We start from the raw sequence: 23,244 nt of genomic DNA, 5'->3' as shown, positions 1-23,244 counted from the left end.
AGAGAGTGAGACATGACTTAGCAACTAAACCACCACCATCTGGCCGTGTTAGGTTGGACTGCTATCCTGTCTGTCTGAGAGAGTGACCTATAACTGGTAAAGCAAAGGATTATTTAACAATCCTAATAGCATAATTGATACTTTTATGATTCAGTATTTAAGTAAGTGTTGAAATATTTAGGAATTAATGTGATTTTCTAAAGGGCTTTAATTGTTATATAAGAATTAAGGTCTTTTTGCTTCCTGATTCATTTTCCTTTTGTCTCACAGCAATACTTTACGGGTTACCCGTTCTGCTGCCCCGAGCACACTGGACAGTTCCAGCACTGCCCCTGCTCAGCTGGGGAAGAAAGGCAAAGAATTTGAATTCTCACAGTTGCCCCTCAAAGTAGAGTTCCTGGAATGCAGCGCCAAGGGTGGAAGAGGGGATGCTGGCTCTGCTGACATCCAGGACTTGGAAAAGTGGCTGGCTAAAATCGCCTGAGGACTAGATCCAAACACAAGATGTGAATGTGTGTATGTGTGAATGACAGTTTTGGAAAAGGATTTGGTAGTCTGGAGGGAATATTTCAAATGTAGTTAGGAACTTTTCCTTATTCTGGAAACAAATTATTGTTGAACCCAGTGTGGAATTTTTTTTTTATTAAGTTCAGTTCTCCCATACTGCTTTCAAGCTAGTTATTTGCTTTGCTTTGTGTCTTCCCTTTTTAAAGTGTATGTAAGATCCCTTTAGTATATGCTTGGTGTAAGGTCGAGGTCTAACAAGTGGACCTCACACAGAGAGGATACTATCATGAGAATATGATGTCATCTAATGTGTTTTCTTATCCTCTGCTTCTGTGCTTTGGCCCCCTTATCCTGGAAACAAAGCTGTCTTGTGTGGGTCTGGGTGAGTTCCAGTTACCCTTCATGGGCAGTACATGAATCTTCAGATTTGTTGGTACAGTTACAACATGGTCTCCGGACATGTAAAGGCAGGTTGAAAACAGCAAGACCATGCTGACAGTGGTCTGTTCTTCATCAGCTCAGTTACTTGTCCACACTCTAGCCTTGTAACACTTAGGTTTCAGAAACGTTACGAATTCTTGGAGTCATTCCTAGACGATGGAACTGTAAGTGCTAAATCCCCAAATGCTACTAAAATGTACACTAGAAATGACCATTCTAGTGGTTTCCCTTAACTACGGAACATGTGGAGATTTAGAAGCTGTTCTGTTTTTCTGATGCATGAGTGCTCCTGGGCTATATCTTTATGTGCTGTTTGATGAGCTCCTATTTTGTACTCATAGCATGAATGCTGTGGAACAAATACAAGATGAAAAAAGTTGTCTGTAGATTGTTAAAGTGCACATTCACTGATGGTTTTTTTTTAAAAGCAATTTCAAAGTGATGTTCTTTGCTATCTTTTTAAATGTATGGCTTTATAAATGGCTTTTTATAAATGATTAATATATAGGCTTCCCTGGTGGCTCAGTCCATAAAGAATCCACCTGCAATGCAGGAGACCTACCTGTGTACAGGAGACTCTGTGCACTGAGTGCAGGAGAAATGATTAATATATTTCTTGGTAAATAAAACAGCCTGTGTATGGGGCTTCCTTGGTGGCTCAGTGGTGAAGAATCCGCCTGCCAGTGCAAGAGACACAGATTCGATTCCCTGATGCAGGAAGATACCACATGCTGCAGAGCAACTATCGAGCCTGTGCTCTAGAGCCCAGGAGCTGCAACTGCTGAAGCCTACACGCCCTAGAGCCCGCGCTCCACAGCAAGAGAAACCACCACAGCGAGAAGCCCGCGCACTGCAGCTAGAGAGTAGCCTGCTTGCCACAACTGGAGAGAAGCCTGTGCAGCAACAAAACCCATCATAGCCCCCTGCCCCCAAAATAAAAACTGTCTAGCGCAAAGCATTTACATAGAATGGTAGAGTGAATACAGGTAGGCGCACGTGTTAGAATTCAGGCCTATCTCCACATTTCTGGGGCCTAATGATGGTAACGTACATAGAAACTTCAGTCCCTACTTCAAACACTCAGAGATAAGCCAACTAAAGATTAAAAAGGAGACAAAGGTGGCTGTGGTTAGGTGAAACGCTAATCCCAGCACAGTGAGGGAAGAGCCATAAAAGAGGAGGTGCAGGATGCTCCAGGAGTATGCAGTGGGACCCTCGTAACGTTGCCTTGAGGGTCAGGGAGAGGTGACGGAGAATGGCGTGGAGCCAGTGGCATCCCAGTGAGTGTGGTCCCCACATACATGTGCTGTGGCCCAGGCCTCTGCCTGCTGTCTTCATTCCTGTGTGTCACTCTGGCTCTGCCTCAGAGCCCCTGCCCCTTCCCCGCTCCCACGACCTGCATCACATAGCTTGCTGCTGGAGTATGAAGTAAACCCCGGCTGACACAGAGATGCCATGAGTCCAGCCCTGGCAGGTTCTTATTGGGACGTGTCTCTGCTGATACGTCTTCCTGTCTTTTGGACTCTTTCTTGCCTTTTCCTTATTAGCCAAGTAGTTTTAGGAAGTAGGTAAGAAGAATGAACCAGAAACTCAACAGGTATGTGATAAATGTGACATGTTCACATAATCAAAGGCAGTGCTCACCTAAATAAACATCAGTGGCCGATGCTTCCATTAAGAGGTATGCGTGTGCTGTCGGCTGTTCTGTTGCTTTTTCTAGAGGTGAGAAAGTGTTTCACTTCATTAGAGGAAGAAATACCTGAAACAAGTGACTGAAGAAGGGGAGCAAGGTTGAATTTTATTCAAGACCTTAAAGATGATCTTTTGGAAAAGGAAAGTTATATCTCAAACAGTGATTCTCAGATGTTAGCATGCATCAGAATTAAGTGATGCTTGTTAAATAGCTCATCTGAGGACCCCACTTCTGAGCATTCAGTTCAGCAGTAGGACTCATGTGGTCTCGGGAATCTGCATGCATGACATGACCAAGCACCTGGGACTCCTGGGAGCAGTCTCACAGGTGACCTGGCCTCCTGGAGTATCGCATATGCCTTCAGTGTGCTTTGTTACGTTCTCTGGGCCACGGGCCATGTTTGTTTATTTTACGGTGCCAGGTCTTGGTTGTGGCACGCTGGGTCTTTAGTTGTGGCATGCAAACTCTTAGTTGCAGCACGTGGCATCTAATTCCATGATCAGGGATCAAACCCGAGCCCCTTGCATTGGGAGCACGGACCAGGTCTTAGCCACTGGACTGCCAGGGACGTCTCAGGCCCTGTTTAGTTTTACTCTCTGGTGAAGTAAGCAGGCAGGTTACATAGTCCTTCTGGGCGCACTCATTCTGCCTCCTAACTCTGCCACAGATATCCCATTGTTGTGGGTCTGGGCCACCGTGACTCGTCCTTGGGAGCTTGGGTTATCAATGGGAGGTCAAATTATCTGCCTGTGGCCCTGAAGCCATTCAGCCAAAGTAGGCCCATTTCTTCTTGGGCTGGGAGCCAAGTATGGCTAGAGTAGAAAGAGGGCTGTCAGGTCACAGGACCAGCAGACTCAGCCTGACTGTGTGTCACAGATGGGAACATGGCAGTGTCTGAGCCACTGCATGTTGGAGGCAGAGACTGCTCTCTGGGCCTTTGCCTCCTGATGGGAAAGAACCTGTGCTCTGCGAGTGCAGAGGTGCAGATTGCAGTGCATTGTGCACTGACTGCCCTGGTAAACACCACCCACTTCCAGAATGGAGTCTCTAGTGGTACAGAGCACACCTGCAGATCGAGGCTGCCCGTTCATTCCAGCTCTTTAAACACTTTACAGACATTCTGGGGCCTTCGTAGCCCCTCTCCTGCCTGTTTGCTGGAGTTTAATTTCTGATCAGCGTTAACTGCTGTTGCTGGGGACTACCTGGGGTCTGCCCTTAGATTTCCCTATGCTCTCTGTCTCAGTGCTCCTTCTGTGAGGAAAAGGCACTTGGCTGTGTTCTGTTGGTTTGAGATCATTTCAGCCAGAATATTGTGCTTTTTCTTTTTTTTAAAGGTTTGAATTTAGAATGAAATCAAGGCTTCAATTGGTTTATGCCCGTTCTCACCTAAAGGTGTATTAGCAGCAGTTACAATGCTTACCTCTTCCATTCCAGCCCTTTGAGTACTTAAAGAAAGGTGGTTACCTCACCTGACTTTTGCACAGGAAAGTAGTTCCACTTCCTTTTTCAACTATGAAGTCCTGACCTGTTGACTACTGACACGAGCTGTGTATGGCGTTCAGAAAATGCCAAAATTCATTCGGAAAATGACAAGCACTGTGCCCAAATCTGGGAATTCTAAGTGTGACATACTTCCTGCTTTTGTGGGCATACAGTCACATTCTCAGGTGAAGAAATAGCCCCTGCTTTCCCCTCTCATTAGCACAGGCTCCATCTTGGCTGAACCAACCTGTCCGCAACCCCCTCCCCTGCCCCCGGCCATCCCTCCCACCATGCTGCATGCCCAGGATGAGCTGCCTCAGTACCATCCTCACTTTGGCCCTTCCTTGTCTGGATGCACCACCCATGCAGCCCCAGCATGGCCTCAGTGCCTCCTGGGATCCTGGCGTTCCCCACCCTCACCCCATATGTGAGACACTTGGTGTTCTTTTGACTTCAGATATTTTTGTTTCAACTGAAATATGCTTTTTTTAAAAGAAAAATTGGGGGTTATCATAGGATTATCAAAGCTCCTTTCTGCACCCTTGGTCATTGGGTGACCAAAACACAGCTACAGTGATAGAGGAGACGACCTCAAGCAACATACCTTGATGGCTTGCAGGCGCTGCAGGTAGGACATTCACAACTCCAGTTTTAACACTCAGTCTGGGAAGCCCCAGCATGCTTCCTTCACCTGCTGGATGTTGTGCGTGTAAGCAGGATGCTCAGGGAGACAACCCACTCCCTTTCCTGTCTGTAGTCACATTGCCCTGAATACCAGTCTTGGGGAAAAGCTGTCTGGAACAGCATTCCTCTGGCTTTGGTCTGGTCCATACAGGCATGTGCACTTGGGCTCTCAGGCCTCAGCCCCTCGACTTGCCTGGTAACGCCTCCACCTCACAGTTTACACCTGGCACCCAGGGAAGTTAGGCTCAGTGGGCAGGGAATCTTAACTGCCTAGCCCTCCTAATCAGAGATGGCTTCCTTGAGGTGGCAGATTGGAGGGTGTTCCAGAAACCTTTAGAACCTTTAAAGGAGAAAGACAGTGAAGTTGAACTTGATGAAGAAAACCTGGTGGTCTTGGCTTTCCCTACGGCCCCAGGATTCCCAGCATTCCCAGTCCAGGGCAGTGGTGGGTCGGCTCTTGGCCTCTGTGTTCTCTTTGGGTTGGCCCCCTGGCCTTCAGGGCCCCTTTTAGTCTGGAGGTGCTGAGACCTGAAGGGCTGTCTTAGGGATGTTCTCTAATTGGTGTGAGATGCTGCTGGAGGGCGTACGAGGTAGCTTCATGTCATCTGAAAGGTGATTGTGGTTCATCTTAAATTCTTACCTTTAAATACTTTCCAGAAATCATGGCAATAGAGATCCAGCCTCTATACCCACCCTTCCTAACCCTCAGCCATTGCAAGTGGAGAGCAGGGATGACAGGAGATAGCACAGAGCCCTGAGTCTCTCAGTTCTGCCTGGAGTTTCCCTTTCCATCAGCCTTCAGGCAGAATGGAGATTAAAGTTCAGCATGTCCTGCCTTTTCCCCTTCTGAGTTGAGAGCCCAGTGAGGAGCAGGAGGGAAAAGCAAAAGGTGGTGGTGAACACACCACCACCCAGACATGAGGAGGGTCTTCTTCATGGAGCATGCATTTGAAGAAATCTGTTTTTCCACACCCCTTCCACCAATATATAACCACACCACTGAGAAACATGAAACAAGAGGCTTTGTGTTGAGAATTAGGACAGTTTATTGTTTGATCAACATGCTGAGTCTTCCACATTTTACACAGTTTTATGTAAAGTCAATGTGGCCATTTAAGCCTGCTGAGCCAGTGAGATGGGAATGCCATCCTCTGTGCTCCTCATGGCCAATCACTTCCATGGGGCCGGGTGAGGAGGAAGGTGACACACACCTTGTGATACACGCTGGCCGTCAGCCTATGGAGATTTCCCACTAGAAGGCGGCTTCCAATCCCACTGCAAGGATAAACCACACCCCACCATGAGCATCAGCAGGGGCGCGGTCAGGGGGTTGTCTGGTGTCCAGGGAGTTTATGCATTGAGAGCTCAAGGTTTTGGATCACTGAAATAGTTTATTTCAAACAAAAAATCCAAAGGGTGCCCTGGTGTGACAATCAGAGTGGACTTGGGGGCTGGCCCTTCTTTGCAATGGAGGAGCCTGAAATGTCCTCAGATACGCCGGTCTGAGGAGCACACGTGCCCTGTAGCCCTGTGTGCCAGTGCACAGTCACATTTGTTACACACATGTCAGCGACAGATGAGTGAAAACACCTTGATTCTGACTGCTTGCAGTTCACTGGGTAATCATAAGCGAGTCACCCTTCTCGGACCTGGTTTTCCTGCATTTCCTGCAGGAAGGGTTGTGAGCCTTCCGCCTCACTCTGCTGTGGCCAGGGAACAATGTCTCACATTCTTGGGGGAGAGGTAGTTAGGAAACTGGTGCGCACTGGTTGATGCCCAGACACTTCAGCTCGGCTGCCCCTCGTGTGGCTCAGACACGCCTCACAGCCCTCAGCTACCTGTTCTCACATCCTGACACCCTCACCTGCCTTCTGCCACGTGGAGAAATGAGGCTTCTCTGCCTGCAGGACACCGAAGCCAGCGGTGCCATTATTGTCACACCTGGTACTTGAGGGCAGGGGCTTCCAGCACTGCTGCCACCGGGAAAACGACAACATCACATCCAGTATGTGTCCGCACTCTCGGCTACCACCATAGCAATCCTCGTTTCTGCTGCCTGAAACACTCGAACTGATCTGGCCATTGCTCCTCAGACCTGGGCCATCTCAGACCAACTGAGGATGCTGACAGGAAGAGTGCGGTGACAGTGACGGCAGGGAGGCCTCTGACCGAGTCAGCATGCTTGCTAACCTTGGACCACACGGCTGCAGCTCTAGCACCTGAGATGCCGAGACCACCCCTTCGCTCTGGCACGTCTGCATTCATAAACATGCTTTCTGCTTTCTCCACCATATGCTCGATTTTTCAGATGACCACAAAACAGGAGCTTTACTGACAGCATTTTTTCCTTTTTTTTTTTGAGATTCCTCAAAGTAATAGAGAGGGCCACAGAAGATGAGCCTGCTGTACTCCCAGGTCAAGGGTGCTCTGTAGAGAGACAGACTGAACCACGGGCTAAACTGAGATCATTTCCTAAAAGGGTCCCTCCTCTCTGCCTCGTGCTAGCCCACTTGGATCCAGCAACAATGGGATACTCTCACCAGGAATGCTGAGGAATTTCATGACATTCTCTTCAAGGGAACCTGATCATTTCATTATTGAACCTTAAGTCTGAGACAAGATCCTACCTACAAGCAAGAGGACAGTGATGTCACCTGCCCCCAGTGGGAGCCAACGAGCCAAAGCCCTTCTGTGCTGGAGGTCTGGCTGCCCTGACAGATCCAGGAAGAGGGGTGGAGATGAGGCCCAAGGAGGGCACTCATGGAACAATGTGGCGCCACCAGGATAAGAGGATAAGGGGAGGCAGTTGCCCTCCCCACCTCCCCTCTCCTACAGGGCTGGGAGAGCTGGGCTCAGGAGAGAGGATGTCATGTATGTGTTGGGAAAGGAGGGCTCATGGAGGCCACATGAAGCCACATTGTATCTACTTCATCTCTTACTCTTATTCTAGGCTGTGATGGGAAAAAGAAACATGAGAAGGGGGCTGAGTTTCACCTTTTTAACAAAAATTTTAAAGAAAAAGTACTCTTTAGTACCAAGAAAATAAAAATCCACCATCCATTCACTGAGACCCAATGAGATCCCTGCAAATTGGGCTGCCCTAGGGGCCACAAGCAATGGCCCTCACTGCCAGCCAGGCTTGGTGCTGTCACCTGGACTCCTATGAATTCTCACGAGGTAAGTAAGCACTCTTCCAACAAGCACCACTTGGGGGTGTGCCATGGTGGGGGTACTGGCCCACATGGGCATGCACACTTGTGCATATAAGTACAGACAGAAACAGTGTGCATGTTCCCAGGGTCTATTTTTGCCTTTAGTTAACACATCTATGCATTGTTTTATTGATGGCAAGACAATCACAAGTTTTTGGACAATATTAAGTATTTCTTATTTCGACACATTGCAGTACTTTTGGATTTCCAAAACTGATATCACAATGCAAGTTCCAACTTGAGAGCAGGAAAAACAAGAATATACATCGAGCACACGTATCTTTGTGAGAATGTGTGTGGAAGGTGTATACACAAGTCTATCTCTATATATAATTATGTACACACATATAAAAACTCAACATGTGACATTGGAATTACGTTCGTACGTTGGTCTTTACCTTCTGGAAGAGGAGCTCAGTGGGAATTCTGCTTCCTCTTTGCTTCACCTGAAGATAAACTTCTCTCTAAAGATCAGCTCTGACACACAGTCCCCTTAGCTGAGTCTGTGACAGGCCCACTGGACACAGTATCAGTGAGTCCTGCCAGGTCCCTGCTGCACTTAGTAGCTGCCATTCTGGATTAGTTTCTGAGAAGTTCCAAACTCAACATAACAACTTGTTGGGATCCTGCTTGATGGTGGAATTTACTCCCTACCATACGCCAGATAGTCATTTAGCTCGTCTATGACAAGCCTAACAGCAGCCTGGAGGAAGAGCCAGGGTTCACTGATTTTGGCCAGAGTGGTACCCTCTGCCTGGCTCTGTGCAGACTCGGAGTTGGTGAGTCTGGATCTATTTGGAATGCTGGTCAAGTGGGCAGCATCACTTAGTGAAAGAGAGTTCTTTTCAAAGATTTACAGATAGGTCCTCAAGACTAAGTCCTTCTCAGAAATGAGTCAAAAATGGCCAGGACGGCTCTCCGGAAAGCCTTCTGGGGACCCCACCTCAGCTCTACCCTCAAGCGACCAGAGTGCTGCTACAATATCTGCAAAGGTCTGTGCACAAAAATGTCAACTCCCGGCACCAGGGAGACAGAAACACGTCAAGAGGTCAGCTTTTCCAAAACAGCACTCTGCAGTAGTAGCAACCAAGGATCAGCAAAAGCATCTTCCTGGTGGCAGGTCTGCAGACCCTCCCTTCCCCCACCACAGACAGGCCAATCCTGTGTGCAACAGGCTCCAGATTCCCTGGCATCCAAGGAGGAGGGCTTCAGTGGCACACACTGAGGTTCCTTCTGCCTTTCCCTTAGCTTCAAACCAGACACGTTTGCTGATCATTGGACGGCTTGGTTAAAACATTTTCATGACTACATATGGTGCCCCCAATCTATAAACTACACCTTGCCCAGCCCACAGTTGCCAACAGCACCCCGTCCTTCCTTCCTGCCCATGACCTCTTGCTCTGCCAGTCACTGGGTGGACCACAGAGCACAGACGGTTGCCTGTGGCAAGTGTCCTCCACCCCCTTCAAGGCTTTTCAGGGAGGGGAAAGAGGCAGACGTGATTCCAGTGGGCCTGGCCTGGGCTCCCTGCAGTTCACAGGCCTTACTTCAGCTCAGGGCTGTGGCTCGTGTCCTACTCTGGCCACAGAAGGACGGAGTCAGAGCTGCCTCTTCAGAGCCTGTTTCCTTCCATCAGTGTTTGATTTAACTACAGAGGGCCTGTTTGGTGAGGCCTGGTTGGTCTGGGCCAGACAGCCTGGGGATTGGAGCCTAAATAAATTGCCCAGTTAATTGTTTAAATTTATTGGTCTGAGGGTGGGAGGAGGGCAGAGGTGATGAACCATTAAAAGAGGACAGGAAGGAGGAGGTGTGTGGAAAAGGTTCTCTGTAAGTTTACAAATATACAAAAACAAAAAGCACATCTTTCAAATAAAAATGACTACATTTTTATCTGGCAAAAAGTTGTATACACATGATTTAAATTTTTTTTTTAAATTTTAAGTTTTTGGCAATCTTAATAAAGTACAATATATTACAACCAAACCAAAAAATAGTTGTTTAAGTAACAGCTGTTAAGAGTGACGTGATCCCTGATGCCCAGCCTCCCTCCCCACCCACCCGACTCCTAGAGACAGAGAGAAAAGAAAACTCCTCCCATCTGGATAAGCTCATCTCCCACCCCCCGTAGGAAGCTAACCAATAGGAAGCAACACAACAAGCGAGTAGTGTCAAAGGAAGCCGGGGTCAGGCTGCATTAGCAGGAGCAGCCGCCCTCGCTGGCCGGGGGCTCCTGGGGTTTGTCCAGCTTGATGTCAATCACTGCAGGAGCGGGGCTAAGGAAGATGACTCGCAGAGAAGCTCCCACCTGACTCCCGCCCCGGTACCCACTCAGCTGCCCTGCACAGCCCCTCTGTCCCTCCCCAAACACCCAGGGGCTTGCACTTCGCTTAGCCTGGGTGGGTAAGATGCAGGGTCGCCAGGTCCCGCCCTTCCTCCTCTTCCCGGACCGTCCCCCACAGCATTACCTCTGTCTACCAGAAGCAAAGCTTGTCCTGGGGCTGTGGGACCACTACCTAAACACAGGCTTGACAGACCCTTTCTCAAAAGCCTTCCTGGTGGGGAGCCTCGGCCTTGTTCCCTGTCAGCCGCACCCTGAAGTACACAGGAGGTGCAGAGCCTGCCGGCGGGCGTACAGCCCACCTCGCCAACCTCAGGGCTACCTCACTTCAAGCTCCAGTTAGAGGGGGTCCTAGACTCTGAGCTTGCTGCTGTGAGAAGCCACACCCCTTCTCTAGCCCTTTCCATGGATGCCCTGGGGAGTGTGGGTTGGAGGAGCACCAATAGGAACTGCCAGAGTTGGGTGGAACAGTCCTTCTATGGGATCAGTTGCCTGCGTCCCAAAGAGGTTTTGTGGCCCCTATGTAAGGGCAATGGGAGAGGTGCTTCAGGAGTCAAGCAGTATAAAAAACTATGCTTCCCTAAAGACACCTTGCCTTTTCCCTTCTTACCACTTTTTTTGCCACTGGCTATGGCATATATTCTGAGTATGACCTTGTCCATGACTTTTCCTTATTTTTTTTTCTTTTTATGGTCCCTAAACCTCAATATTCTTTTGTATATTTTTATCTTGTTTCATGTGTATGTAGTATTACATATACATAAACATACATTTTTTATAACATGGCAAAGTATAGATAAACTAGTAAAAAGACAAGAAACAACTGACTTCCTTTCCACTGGGCAAATCGGACCACCTGTCTGAGCCTCAGTTTCAGCCTCTGCGTGTGGCCCAAGGTAGAGTGGACTGGGTGAGTGGTGTGCAGACCCTGTCCCCGGGGCAGTGGGGAGGCCCCAGGCTGTGCCGGGCTGGGTTGAGGAGGCAGTTGTCTCATGTAGAGGAGGCTGAACCATGCTGAGATCATCTCTGAGTGTACCGAAGTGGAGATTCTGCTTGTCCACATGAAACACAAATCTGTGTTCACTAGAAAGAAGGGCACTCACTATTTCTCACTCCCTGCCCCGCACTGTCACTCCACACACATCCCTCTGGCACCCCCACTCTGTTTTGGAAGCTTGTTTGGTTCAAGCTGGACGGGGTCTTGAAGACCTCGGAGTTCAGCCTCATTCCTGTACATACGAGGCTCCACAGCACAGCTGCCCATCAGGAAGGCTGGCCTGGGGACCAGGCAAGGGTTTGTCCACTGTTCTAACATATCATGTGATAAATCCATGAATAAATGAGTTCTGCAACATCTTTCACTCACTTGTCAAAGGAAAAGGATACTCCCTTCTTTGCTTTTCTCCTGGACATTCTCCATTCCAGGCAGAGCCGAGGCCACACGTCGGAAGAGCTAGGGAGAGGGGAGATGCAGCGTGAGCCCCATCCTTCCCCCTCTGCTCCTGGCATGCCCACCTTCTGCCTCTTCTCACCCTGGCCTCAGGCTCTACTCCTGTCCTGTCCTGCTGACTGCCTCCTGGACAGCAGAGACTGCACCCTTGACGGAAGGGACTGCACCTAACTTCTCCCTCCCACCCCCTAGCACCCCTCACGGCACTGGGCCCCAGCAGGCCTCTCACCCAGGCAGGCTGGCCTCGGGGTCTCGGGGCCTGAGTGTGGGTCATGGTGATGGCCAGGGATCCACCCCCGGGCAGAAAACGATCTAGGCCCTGGAGAGCTTCTGTCCCACTGGCCACCTGGGGGCCAGGTGTGGGGAAGTGGCTTTCAAGTGCCCTTATGACAATGACCCTCTCTTCAGGGAGTCTTGCGAGTCCACAGCATCGAGGCAGCTGGCTTCTAGGAGCCAGGGCCACAGTCAGAGTGGAGGAGACTTTTCAGAGGGAATAAGGACGTGGGAGTGTGTGATATTGTGGGTTTGCTTGGGCGTGGGCGAGTGTGACTGTGTGTCCTGTGTGTAGAGGAGTGTGTGTGGTGTGGATGTGGATGTGCAGCAAATGTGTGTGTATGTGGGGGGGTGCGTGTGTGCGACATGTATGTGCACATGCGGGGTTTCTGTGCCTGTGTGTTTGTAAGTGTGCATGGAGAGCTGTGTGGTGTGTGTCTGCGCGCATGCGCTCACTGGGGCAGGGGTCAACAGGGGGGCAGGGGTCAACAGGGTGTCAGGGGTGCTGGCAGGACCTACAGGGATGGAACCCAGGGGGATGACAGCAAGTACAAGACAGAAGATTCTGAATGCTCTTCCCATCTCTTGACAAACACCAACTGCAGGAACTAGGTGAGCTCTGGCCTTAAAACGTCACTGCCTGAGCTCTCTGAAGACAGGGTGAGGCTCATTCATGGTCTCATGGCAGAGCCCAGTCACGTGGGACCACCCAGGCTGGGTGACAGGACCCAACGTGGTGAGGGTGAGGGCCCAAGTCGGGAAGACGCTGGTGGGTGGGGTGCAGAGATGGGTAGGAGGGGGTGCAGAAGTCCAGTCAGTCACTTGCCAAGCCTTCCTCCATGATGCCCCAGGCAGCCCCACTCCGCCTGTCTGGCTGTCAAAATAGTCACAGCCTCTGTCAGTGGCCAAGTTGTCAGTCAAACAGAAGCTCTAAGGGTCACATGGGAGCCTCTGAGAGCAGACAGGCTCACATTCAGAGTCCAGGAGCCTGCACTGCATGGAGACTCCTCTGAACCACCCAGGGTTGAACTGACTATACACAACTCTTGCTCAGACCATTGCCTGGCTTCCAGAATGTTATGGAAAGGGGGCATCAGCATCTCTGTCCACTGGGGGCAGAGGCCACCTGCCCTCTGGACCACTGACCTCTGCTTCCCCGCCCTCCAGGCCTTTCCATCAGGACCGCGCAGAGCCACAACCTGGTGTCTCCTGTAGGCCTCCAGGGACAGGGGAGGCTGGTAAGGGGGTGTGAGTGAACAGAGCAATGCTGAGGCCCTCCAGCTGGGGCGGGGGCATCCCCTGGGTCTGGGAGCTCATTCTGTCCCTTCCCGCTCCTCTGCTACTTCCCACTGGCACAACACTGCCCAGGCCGGGTAAACCTTCAAACCCTCACTGCGTGTGGCCAGCTGCTGCATGGCAGCTTGTCTAGTGCTCTTGGACACTGCTGGGGGTGCCCGGGCAGAAGTGACCCCGGCAAGGCCCCAGCGCCCCTCCAGCCCCACCTGTGCCCATGCCAGTCCCCTGCCCAGGCAGCCCCCTCGTCATCAGCTATCCAAGTCCTCTTTTCCTTGAAGACACAGGATCCTCACGTTTTTTGAACCCAAAACTCCTTTGGCAGGCTACTGAAGGCTATGGCCTCCTTTCAAGCATGTGAAATGAATGGTCAACTGTCCATAGAATTCTCCAGGCACGAATACTGGAGTGGGTGGCCATTCCCTTCTCCAGGGGATCTTCCCAACCCAGGGATTGAACCTGGGTCTCCTGCATTGCAGGCAGATTCTTTACCATCTGAGCCACCAGGAAAGCCCAAGTTTTATGTAAAGGAAACTATGTAGTATTGAAATAAATTTCTAAACTCTTTAAAGATACAGACTCTTGACACAGCAACACCTATGCTTCCTCAGGAATGTGTTAAAGAGCCGGAGCTGGCAGAGGACCCCCTGAGATACTGAGGGGTAAACGCTCAAGAGACGAGACACCAATAAAGCCAGGGGAGCTACTAACACACGGAGTCCTGTTGCTACGCTCGTGGCCACAGAAAATGCTGCCAATCTCTCAGGGGTGGTGCAGAGACAGGTGCAGTTGTTTCCACCCAAGTCCACTGACCTGCTGAAGGCCATCTGTGAGAAGCCTCTTGCTCCGAGGCTCAGCCCTAACCCCAGCCCTTCTACGGCTCCTCTGAGGAGTCTGACTCTGCAGGCCCCCCTCCTGTGAGCTCTAACCTCACTGAGGGTGGGCTCTTTTCCCCAAGTCTACCTGGCCCAACACAGCCCCAGGTGCTTGCCAAGCACAATGCAGGAACCCCAAAATGCTGAGTGGATGGACTCTCCTGCATGCCCATCCCAAGTGAGGGAACAGGTAGGAAAGTGCTGCTTCTCGGCTGCCTAGAAGCTGGGGGCTGGACAGCCACGGCAGCTCAGGGGCCACGGGGCTGGCTGCTGGGTGCAGCTGATCCCATAGCCCCCGATACCCTGAGGGCAAGCAGTTAGCTCTGGAGGGACTCACTCCCCATCAGGTGGGCCACCTGGTCACTAGCCCCTGGCACCAGAAGCCCAGTGTGGGCCCCTGGTCAAGGCGGCACCTCCCACCTGCTTCACGTTGTAGCCAGTCTTCGCACTGGTCTCGATGAACATGACGCTCAGTTCTTTGGCACGCTGCTCGCCCTCCTCTATGGTTATCTGCCTGGAGGGGAGATGAGGGGAACCAGTTTTCAGTAGAGAAGGAGCCCCCAGTTGGGGTGGAGGGAGTGGCCTCAGATGATGAAGGCACTTCGGTTGGCCTGAGACCAGGGCTGAACCTCAGGGTTCCCTCAGGGCACATGAGGTGCAGAGCAGAGCAGGAAGCCAGCATCCCCACTCCACTCCTTGGCAGTACTGTCCAGTCCAGGAGCTGGCCCTGTGGCTGGTGGGCTGCTGGCCCCTACCCACTTTTCCCAGGATCACCACTGCCAGAGCACACATTTGTCACACTCCGCCAGCTACAGACCACCTCTCTGGGTGGTACCACCAGCCCCATTTGCCAAATGAGCACATTGAGGTCAAAAGTAATGGCCCCAAGGTCATCTACTGCAAAGAAGCTGGGCTTTGAGCTCTGTTTTCTTCACTTCAAGGACAAGATTTTAATGAAGCAGCTTCTCATTCAGAATACTCCCTAAATGGTCAGAGTGCATTTCAGGAGGCCCTCAGTCCATGATTGGTTGCTTTATCTGCCCCAGGAGATACGGAAAGGGTGCCGAGGTGAGCCCTATTCCTGGAGGGCAGCCTCTTTAGGGACAGTGTCACACCCAGACACAGAGCTGGACCAGGAAACTCTGTGTGTTCACGCCTGGGGACCAGGCCCTTCACACTCACTCCAGCATCAGCACAGGCGTTTCCCGGGGCAGGACCAGTGGGAGCCCGAGGGCCACTGTGTCCATGACTGAGCTGAGGCCAGGCCCAGACCATGCATTGCTGGGCTGGCCAGGAACATGTGAGCTTTCAAAGCCTTTGGGGCCCCAACAGGGCCCTTCCCAGATGCAGGGGGCCAGGTCAGACAGGGCACTCACCACCTACAAGTCCCAGGACACCCCATCCAGGAGGTGTTGCAGAGGAGGGCGGGGGGTGGCCCAGACCACCTACCTCTTGTCGGCCAGGTCCGTCTTGTTGCCCACCAGCATGATGATCACATCACTGCCCCTCTCTGTCCTGACATCATCAATCCACTTAGAGGTCTGCTGGAAGGAGTTGAGATCTGGAGGTGGAAAGCAGGGATAAAGCTTGGCATGAGAGGTGGCCCTGTGGGAGAGGGGAAGGGTGGGTGGGGAGAGCGTGCACCCTCAGATACCTGGGCAGGGTAGCTGGGAGCACAGACCAGCAGGCCTGGACCTAACGTCTGGGTGTATTTGTGGAACTGTGCTGCGGGCCCCCGAAACCCCTCACATTGCTGAGCCACTCACTGGGGGGAGGTCATGGCACCTGAAAGACCACTGGGTCATGATTCGCTCCATGAATTAGTGGTTTTGGGGCCCATCTGAGAGTCAGATCTGACTTTGCAGCTCAGAGCAGAGTGAGGTATGAGTGCAGTGGGCTTGGCTGAGCTGGAAACACTGTGATGCTGTGTGTGGGAGAGACCATGGCAGCCCTGGGGCAGGAGGGCCCTGCAGGGTGGCCTCCCACTGACAGGAGCTCACAGGGGTTTCCGAACAGCACCCACAGGCCCTGCAAGTAAGGGGAGTGCGAAGTGGGCCCAGGAGCAGACAAAAGCCAGGAGAGGCCAGTGTTTTCAGGGCAGTCCCCTCCTCAGTCAGAAGCTGAGACAGGCTCCCAGAGGAACAGCCATAGTGTGATGCCCACCACTCAGCAACCTGCAGGCCCAAGGGGAGGCGAAGCTCCCTGTCCTGGGAACCTGGGCTTCCCACAGGCATCAGGGGCCCAGGCCTCCTCAGGGCCCTGCTTCCATGCTCTCAGGTGTGCAAGGAGCATGTGGTCAGGGAGACGGTGGGAGTAGGAGGTGGGGAGGGCTAGAGGCAGCAGGCTGGGGCATCCTCTCACCATAAGCTTGACTGCTGCCCAAGGGTTTGCGAGGTGTGTGCCATGACACCTGCCTGGGGAGTGGGGCTCTTCACCGGGCCCTAGCCCTCACCCCCAGCACACAAGTCTCCCTCAGAGTTGTGTGTCTCTCTCTAGAACAGCTGATTTGGTCAGAAGAGCCACAGGGCATGAGATGAACAGCCCACCCACGGCCCCCAGGGACCCACTGGGCCTCCCCTCCCAGAGAGCCCTGTAAGGACCTGGGGTGCTGCTAATAGAACCACGGTTGCCAGGTCAAGGCTGGTCCACGGACCAGCATCTTTTCACACCTGCACGTGTACACACACACACCATACGAAGAAGTTGCTCCCTAGGGGTCTTTCTGACAGCCAGGGCCCAGGATGGTGCTGAGGGGCAGGAGAAGGGCCAGCCCTGTGAGCATCTGCTCTGCTCCACACACAGGCCTCTGCTCTGAACAGGGCCATCCTGGTCCAGTATGCCGTGGCTGGTGCAGGATGGGGGAAGGCTCAAAAGCAACTCACTCTCCACTCTGAACACCTGCCTCTCTGCAGTCAGAGGACAAGCACACACACGTGTGTATGCACACACACACACACACGCTGCACCCTGGCTGGGGCCGCATCTGGCCTCTGGAGCCCTGTGAGCTGTCCCCTGCCCAACACCCAGGCCCCATACTCACTTGTAATGTCGTACACCACCACGGCCACGGTGGAGTCCCGGATATAGCTGGGGATCAGGCTGCGGAACCTCTCCTGGCCGGCTGTGTCCCAGAGCTGCAGTCGCACCTGTTGCAGGGTGGGCAGGAGGTTCAGGGCATGGTGAGGTCCTCAGGGTGGGAGCGGGGGGCTGAGGGGAAGTTCTGCAGTGCTGGCACTGCCAGCTCTGGGCAGGTATGGGCTCTTAGTGGTGCCCAGTACAGGCCCCAGGTGATAGGTCCCAGGGAGCCCTCCCTGTCCTCCCAGGTCTCCAGTCAGGCACTCACCGTACGATCCTCCAAGTACATGGTTTTTGACAAGAAGTCAATCCCAATAGTTGCCTGTTAGAGAAGAGGATAGAACAGTCAAAACTGAAAGGTCTCAGGCAGGAGGGCAAAAGCTGAGTCATCCAGGCAGGGACACAGCCAGCAAAAGGGGTCGTCACCCAGGCCAAGCCTTGGGTGGGTTCTATTTTGCTGTCCCACACCCCAACTCAACAGTGAATCCTCTCGTCCCTCTCAGAGGAAATGAGATAAATAAGGATGAGGACAGGTTGTTTTTTAAGAGAGTGACACATTCTTTGGAGAGGAAGAGAAAAGTGCTTCAGAAAAAGGATAAGAGAACAGGGGAGGAAGCTTGCTTGGGAACAAGGCCACTGGATCTCCTGCCCCACACAGGTGGGGGCCTGGAGGAGCAGGAGCTGCGTGGTCTCCCTGTCCCAGCCTGCTTGTGCCCTGACCACCTCCTTGCCTCCCAGCCTCCCCTGCAAAAGCCTCTCTCCTCAGACCTGGACTTCAGGTGCCTGGCTTGGGCTCACTGCTGCCCAGGTGGGTGGGGGTGGAACGGGAGCAGGGCAGCTTGCCGGCGTGGGGACAGAGAGCAGCTGGCTTCCCACAGGAGCATCACATCCAGCCACAGCAGCATCTTGCTGGGAAACCCCACTGGCTCTTTTCTACCCAAACCAACACACTGGAAGTCAACTGTCTGTGTCACGCCTGTGCTTCCACTCTCCTAGCATCAGGGGAGGCCACTGGACCAGAGGGAAGGACCCAGCACTCAACTGCTGTATGGCCTGAAACAGGCCACCCAAGCTTTACGGGCCTCACCAGCACTCAGTGTTTGTGACAGGAGCCAAGATGCTGTCAACGTGGAACAGTCACCGCCACGCAATTAATAACAAGGAAGACTCAGACACAGCGTGAATGTCGGGGCACCGGTGAAGTACAGTGTGGTCCACCCATATGATGAAAGCTTGGCATTCATTAAAAATCACATTCTTGAAAAATATTTAAGGATTTCAGGAAACAGTCATTAAGTAGAAGAAAGCAGATTACAAAACATCAGCTTGATTAACTGAAGTAGAGATACAAGCATTTTTCTTGTTTTCCTAGATGCGGAAGTGAAGGCACAACACACTAAGGCCTTAACAGTAGCAGAGTCCAAGTACTGACGCTATGGGTGATTTCTGTTTGTTTGTTTCCTTCATTATACTTGTCTCCATTTTCTACAATGAACATATAATAGTTCTAAAAGCAGAATTTAAAGTATTTTATTTTAAATATAAGGTTTCAAAAAAAATAAGCTTAGTTGAATGGAAAATTGACTTCTGGCTACAAAAACCACAACCAAAGAAACCCAAGGAAATAGAAAAGCCCAGGTCTGCAGGCCCCCAGCTGACTGCAAGCAGGTGTGTGTATACCTCCGACTCCCTCCCATTTCACAAAGGAGTTAAGGTGACTGTGTCCTCCTGGGAGCTTGCTTTAGTGCAAAGACAGGGAGTGTCAAGGAATCACACAATCCTAGAACATTCATGCTAAACAAATACCTTAGACACAACTCAGTCCTCTACTCTGGAGACCAGGAAAGTTAAAGCCCATGCCTACTGTGACTCTGCCAACCAATGGCAGAGGTAAGAGGATCGGCGTAAAATCTTGGCATCACTTGGGCACTTTCAACCCCAGCTTTGTACACCTTTCCAGCATGGTGTAGCTGCTGGCGAATGTGGAATTGACGAGCTGCTTGTGGAATGAGCTTTGTTCCTTAACAGCTACATTAGGTCTGTTTTATTAGTATATGTTAGAGCAATGATCCTTGTCTGCTGATGCCCACAAAGAGAAATGGACAGAGCAGTTGGACATCCCTCAACTCCAGTGCTCAGTGGGCTCCCCAGCGCCTGCCAAGCTCCTTCCATAAAGTGACCCTTGAGCTAAAAACCAGGTTCATGACTTCAAGATTGGTGACAGGGACCAGTGGCTGTCCCCAACATGAAGTCTCCCTTTATACAGTATTAGGGCTCCAAACATAAAAATGAACTCATAGCTGCAGCTGGGTGGCTAAGTTCTGGTCAATGGGATGTGAAGGTGACACGTGTACCTTCTGAGATGGGTCCCTCGTGGGGAGGCGGGATGGACCCATAGCTGCCCCTTGCCCTTTCCCGCTGCTTGGAATAAAGACAGGTGATAATAAGTCATACTGGCCCATCTAGATGAGAGTGACAGAGTAGTGATGACTGGTGAACAAGACAGAGGAAGCCTGAGTTCCTGCCCTGTAGAGCTTGTCTCTGCAGCCTGAGACTCTTAGACTATTGTGTGACAGAGAACTGAACTATCTTGCCTAAGCCACAGTTATTTGGGGTTTCTTTTTAACATGCCTTAGCTCTGACCTAACGAATAGAGCAAAGAACCACAGAGAAACATGCCCCTAAAAGGTTGGCAGCATGGATGGTGATGGTGATGGTGATGTTCCTGATGATAATGTAACAACGATACCATTTCAGCTCATATGTGCTTCCATGGAGGACAGAGAAGTCACCAGATGACATGACAAGGATTGTGCCATGTGGGTCAGGCCCTAGTAAGCCTGATCAATGGCCTCCATAATCATAAAAGCCATCTACTGAACACTCACATACTTTACTACCCCTAACAACAGTCTGACCAAGTCAGCAGTAATGATGAGTCAGGCTAAAAGGACCAACTTCCTACCTCTCTGGCTCTCTCCCACCTTTAGTCCCACTTTCATGCTTCTTTTCATATCAGAGAAATATCTGGTTCCTTAACTGCCCACTCTCTTAGACCTCTTCTGGCCACACTTTCCACCCAACCAGGCTGCGGAGCCACTGCAACAAGACCTTCCTGCAACCTGGTGCCAAAGCACGTGTCCTTGGGCACAGCTGAGCCATCAGCTCTGCTCAAAAACGTCTCCCTAAATTCTGCTTCTGATGATGATTAAATAGCTTGTTTTAAACTAACCCACCCAAGCTGCTGCTGCTGCTGCTAAGTCGCTTCAGTCGTGTCCAACTCTGTGCGACCCCATAGACGGCAGCCCACCAGGCTCCCCCGTCCCTGGGATTCTCCAGGCAAGAACACTGGAGTGGGTTGCCATTTCTTTCTCCAATGCATAAAAGTGAAAAGTGAAAGTGAAGTTGCTCAGTCGTGTCTGACTCTCAGCGACCCCATGGACTGCAGCCTACCAGGCTCTTCCACCCATGGGATTTTCCAGGCAAGAGTACTGGAGTGGGGTGCCTTCATTGCCTTTTCTGAACCCACCCAAGACAACTATTATAAACCCTGGACAAGTACAAGAAATAATTTGCAATCACTGAAAATTCAGTGACCAAAACAGGCAGACAAATAGAGGGGTTATAATCTCTAAAGGAAACAAAGAAAACAAAGTGAGATCCTATGCTTAACCAGTTTTTCCCCTGAGGTAGCTTTCTAGTCCTACCAAGTTAGAAGGACTTGGTAACACCTCAGGCTTTTCATTAGAACCCCAGAAGGGTCAGCTTTAGGAGAAAGGACATCATCTCAGAAATAAGGGTTATATCAGAGGACTAAGGGAAAAACAAAGAGAGACCTATCTTATAAAAAACTTTAAACGTGGTAAGTGAACCCTTCAAAAAAAATTAGTTGCACATAATTTAATGCCCTGCTGCTACTGCTAATTTAATGCCCTACTGAAATAAAATTCAATACTTTTCAGAGGAAGGTAATAGAATTCAAGAATCTAAAACTTATTATTCACAATGTCCACTACACTATGAGAAAGGATTAGACATGAAGAAGCAGGAGATTTAAGCCAATAATTGAAGGTAAAAAAAACCCAATAGAAACATATCCAGATGACCCAGACATTAGATTAACAGACAAGGACTTTAAAATAATTATTATAAATGTGCTAAAAATGGAGAGGAAAAAGATGAATATAATGGGTGAATTTCAAGAGATATAGAGAGACTAAAATAAAACCCAGAAATCTTTTTTAAAAAATATTTATTTATTTGGCTGCACCAGGTCTGAGCTGTGGCCTGTAGGATCTTTTAGTTGTGGCATATGGGATCCAGTTCCCTGACCCAGGAATTGAATCCAGGCCCCTGCACTGGGAATATGGAGTCTTAGCCACTGGACCACCAGGGAAGTCCCCAAATCCATAAATCTTAACACACACAAAAAAACACAATACCTGAAATAAAAATCCGCTGGGTGTGAATAATAGCAGCTAGGACACTTCAGAGGAAAGGGCAGTAAACTTGAAGACAGGTCAAAAGAAATTGTTCAAATTGAAGCACAGATTTTAAAAAGATAAATTAAAAATGAATAGAAGTTCAAGCACAATATAAGACCTGATAAATATATATGCATATGCACTTGGGGTTTCAGAAAGAGTAAAGGCAAAAACAAAACAAAAAAGGCATCGTAGCCAGATACTTTTTCAATTTGACTAGAAACATCAGCACGCCACTTCAAGAAGTTCAGTGAACCTAAAACAGGATACAGACAAAGAAAATCACACCCATCCAAGTCGTAGTCAAATTGCTAAAAACTAAAGAGAAAGAGAAAGAGAAAACCTTGACAGCAGCTAGGAAACAATGACAGGAATGACGGTTGATTTCCCTTCAGAAACAATTGAAGGCAGAAGACAATGGAACAACATCTTTAAAATTCTAAAAGAAACAACCACCACCATCCCTATCATGTCAGCCCAGAATTTTGCAGCTAGTGAAGATTTCCTTCAACAGTGAGGGCAAAACAGAAACATTTTCAGATAAGGGAAAGCTGTGATGACTTGTCACCAGTGAGAAGGGAAATTTTACAGATGGAAGTTCGGATCTTTAAAGAAGGAATCTAGGAGCACCAGAAAAGGTAAGTCTGTGGGTAAATATAAACACAAGTGACTTGTCCTTGACCACCTCCTACTTCTATCCATATTAGCAATAATTCACAACATCCTCCCCTCTGCTTTGCCCCATTTCATCTTCAGTGAGACTTACTCTCAGAAGATGGCCTCAAATCTTACTTTACATTAGGCACAAACCACTTCATCCCTTGCTTTTTCCCCTCTTATATAATAATAATAATTACTGTTGTTATAATGACTAAACATCTGAGTGCTTATCATGTGCCAGGCATTGTCCTAAGTGCTTTATATGTATTAATTAACTTATGTTAACTTGTTATGAGTTATATTCTTTAGTACTTGTACATTTCTGCTGAGAAAACTGAGTAAAGTTGATCCCTTAACAATGTGGGGGTTAGATTTCCACACAGTGGAAAACCTGCATATAACTCATAGTTGGCCCTTGGTATATGTACTTCGATTCCTCTGTTCAACCAACAGCAGATGGTGAAATTCTGTAGTATTTAATACTGAAAGCAATTGCATAAGAGTGCACCAGCCCAGTTCAAACTCATATTATTCAAGGGTTAACTGCATTTGAGGCATTAAATTCTTTGCCCAGCATCAACAGCTGGAAATGGGAGAACCAGGATTCAAAGGTATTTGCAAAGATGTCTATGTGTGTCCACCTGTATTCCCATCCCTCCAGGTGCTGAGCATTTGCTCCTTCTATCAAAGCAAGCCTCTCCCTGGGTTCTCTTGGCTCTGGCCCTCTCAGCCATCAAGGATCTTTTCTCTGTCGGCAAACTTTCATTCTCTACTCAC

The 23,244-nt window shown here is 50.1% G+C and overlaps 2 protein-coding genes across 2 annotated transcripts in view; one reads left to right on the top strand and one right to left on the bottom strand.

The window, feature by feature from the left end:
* Positions 1-1,334, top strand: part of LOC139184546 (serotransferrin-like) — an 85,858-nt gene extending 84,524 nt beyond the window's left edge. The window contains 1 exon segment of the mRNA XM_070794654.1: positions 271-1,334. Within this exon segment, the coding sequence (XP_070650755.1) occupies positions 271-484 (214 nt within the window). The 3' untranslated portion in view covers positions 485-1,334.
* A 4,495-nt stretch (positions 1,335-5,829) lies between these two features.
* The window catches only part of RAB6B (RAB6B, member RAS oncogene family), a 59,721-nt gene continuing 42,306 nt past the window's right edge, over positions 5,830-23,244 (bottom strand). Inside the window, exons 3-8 of the mRNA XM_019962206.2 lie at positions 17,592-17,645; positions 17,289-17,394; positions 15,698-15,809; positions 14,669-14,762; positions 11,744-11,810; positions 5,830-10,278 (exon numbers count right to left, since the gene is read on the bottom strand). Of these exons, the coding sequence (XP_019817765.1) occupies positions 10,214-10,278; positions 11,744-11,810; positions 14,669-14,762; positions 15,698-15,809; positions 17,289-17,394; positions 17,592-17,645 (498 nt within the window). The 3' untranslated portion in view covers positions 5,830-10,213. The remainder of the gene's footprint in view (positions 10,279-11,743; positions 11,811-14,668; positions 14,763-15,697; positions 15,810-17,288; positions 17,395-17,591; positions 17,646-23,244) is intronic.

This window comes from Bos indicus, chromosome 1, assembly GCF_029378745.1.
Source record: "Bos indicus isolate NIAB-ARS_2022 breed Sahiwal x Tharparkar chromosome 1, NIAB-ARS_B.indTharparkar_mat_pri_1.0, whole genome shotgun sequence".
NCBI lineage: Eukaryota > Metazoa > Chordata > Mammalia > Artiodactyla > Bovidae > Bos > Bos indicus.
The sequence above is the reverse complement of the archived record's forward strand: the minus strand, read 5'-3'. Positions and strand labels throughout refer to the sequence as shown.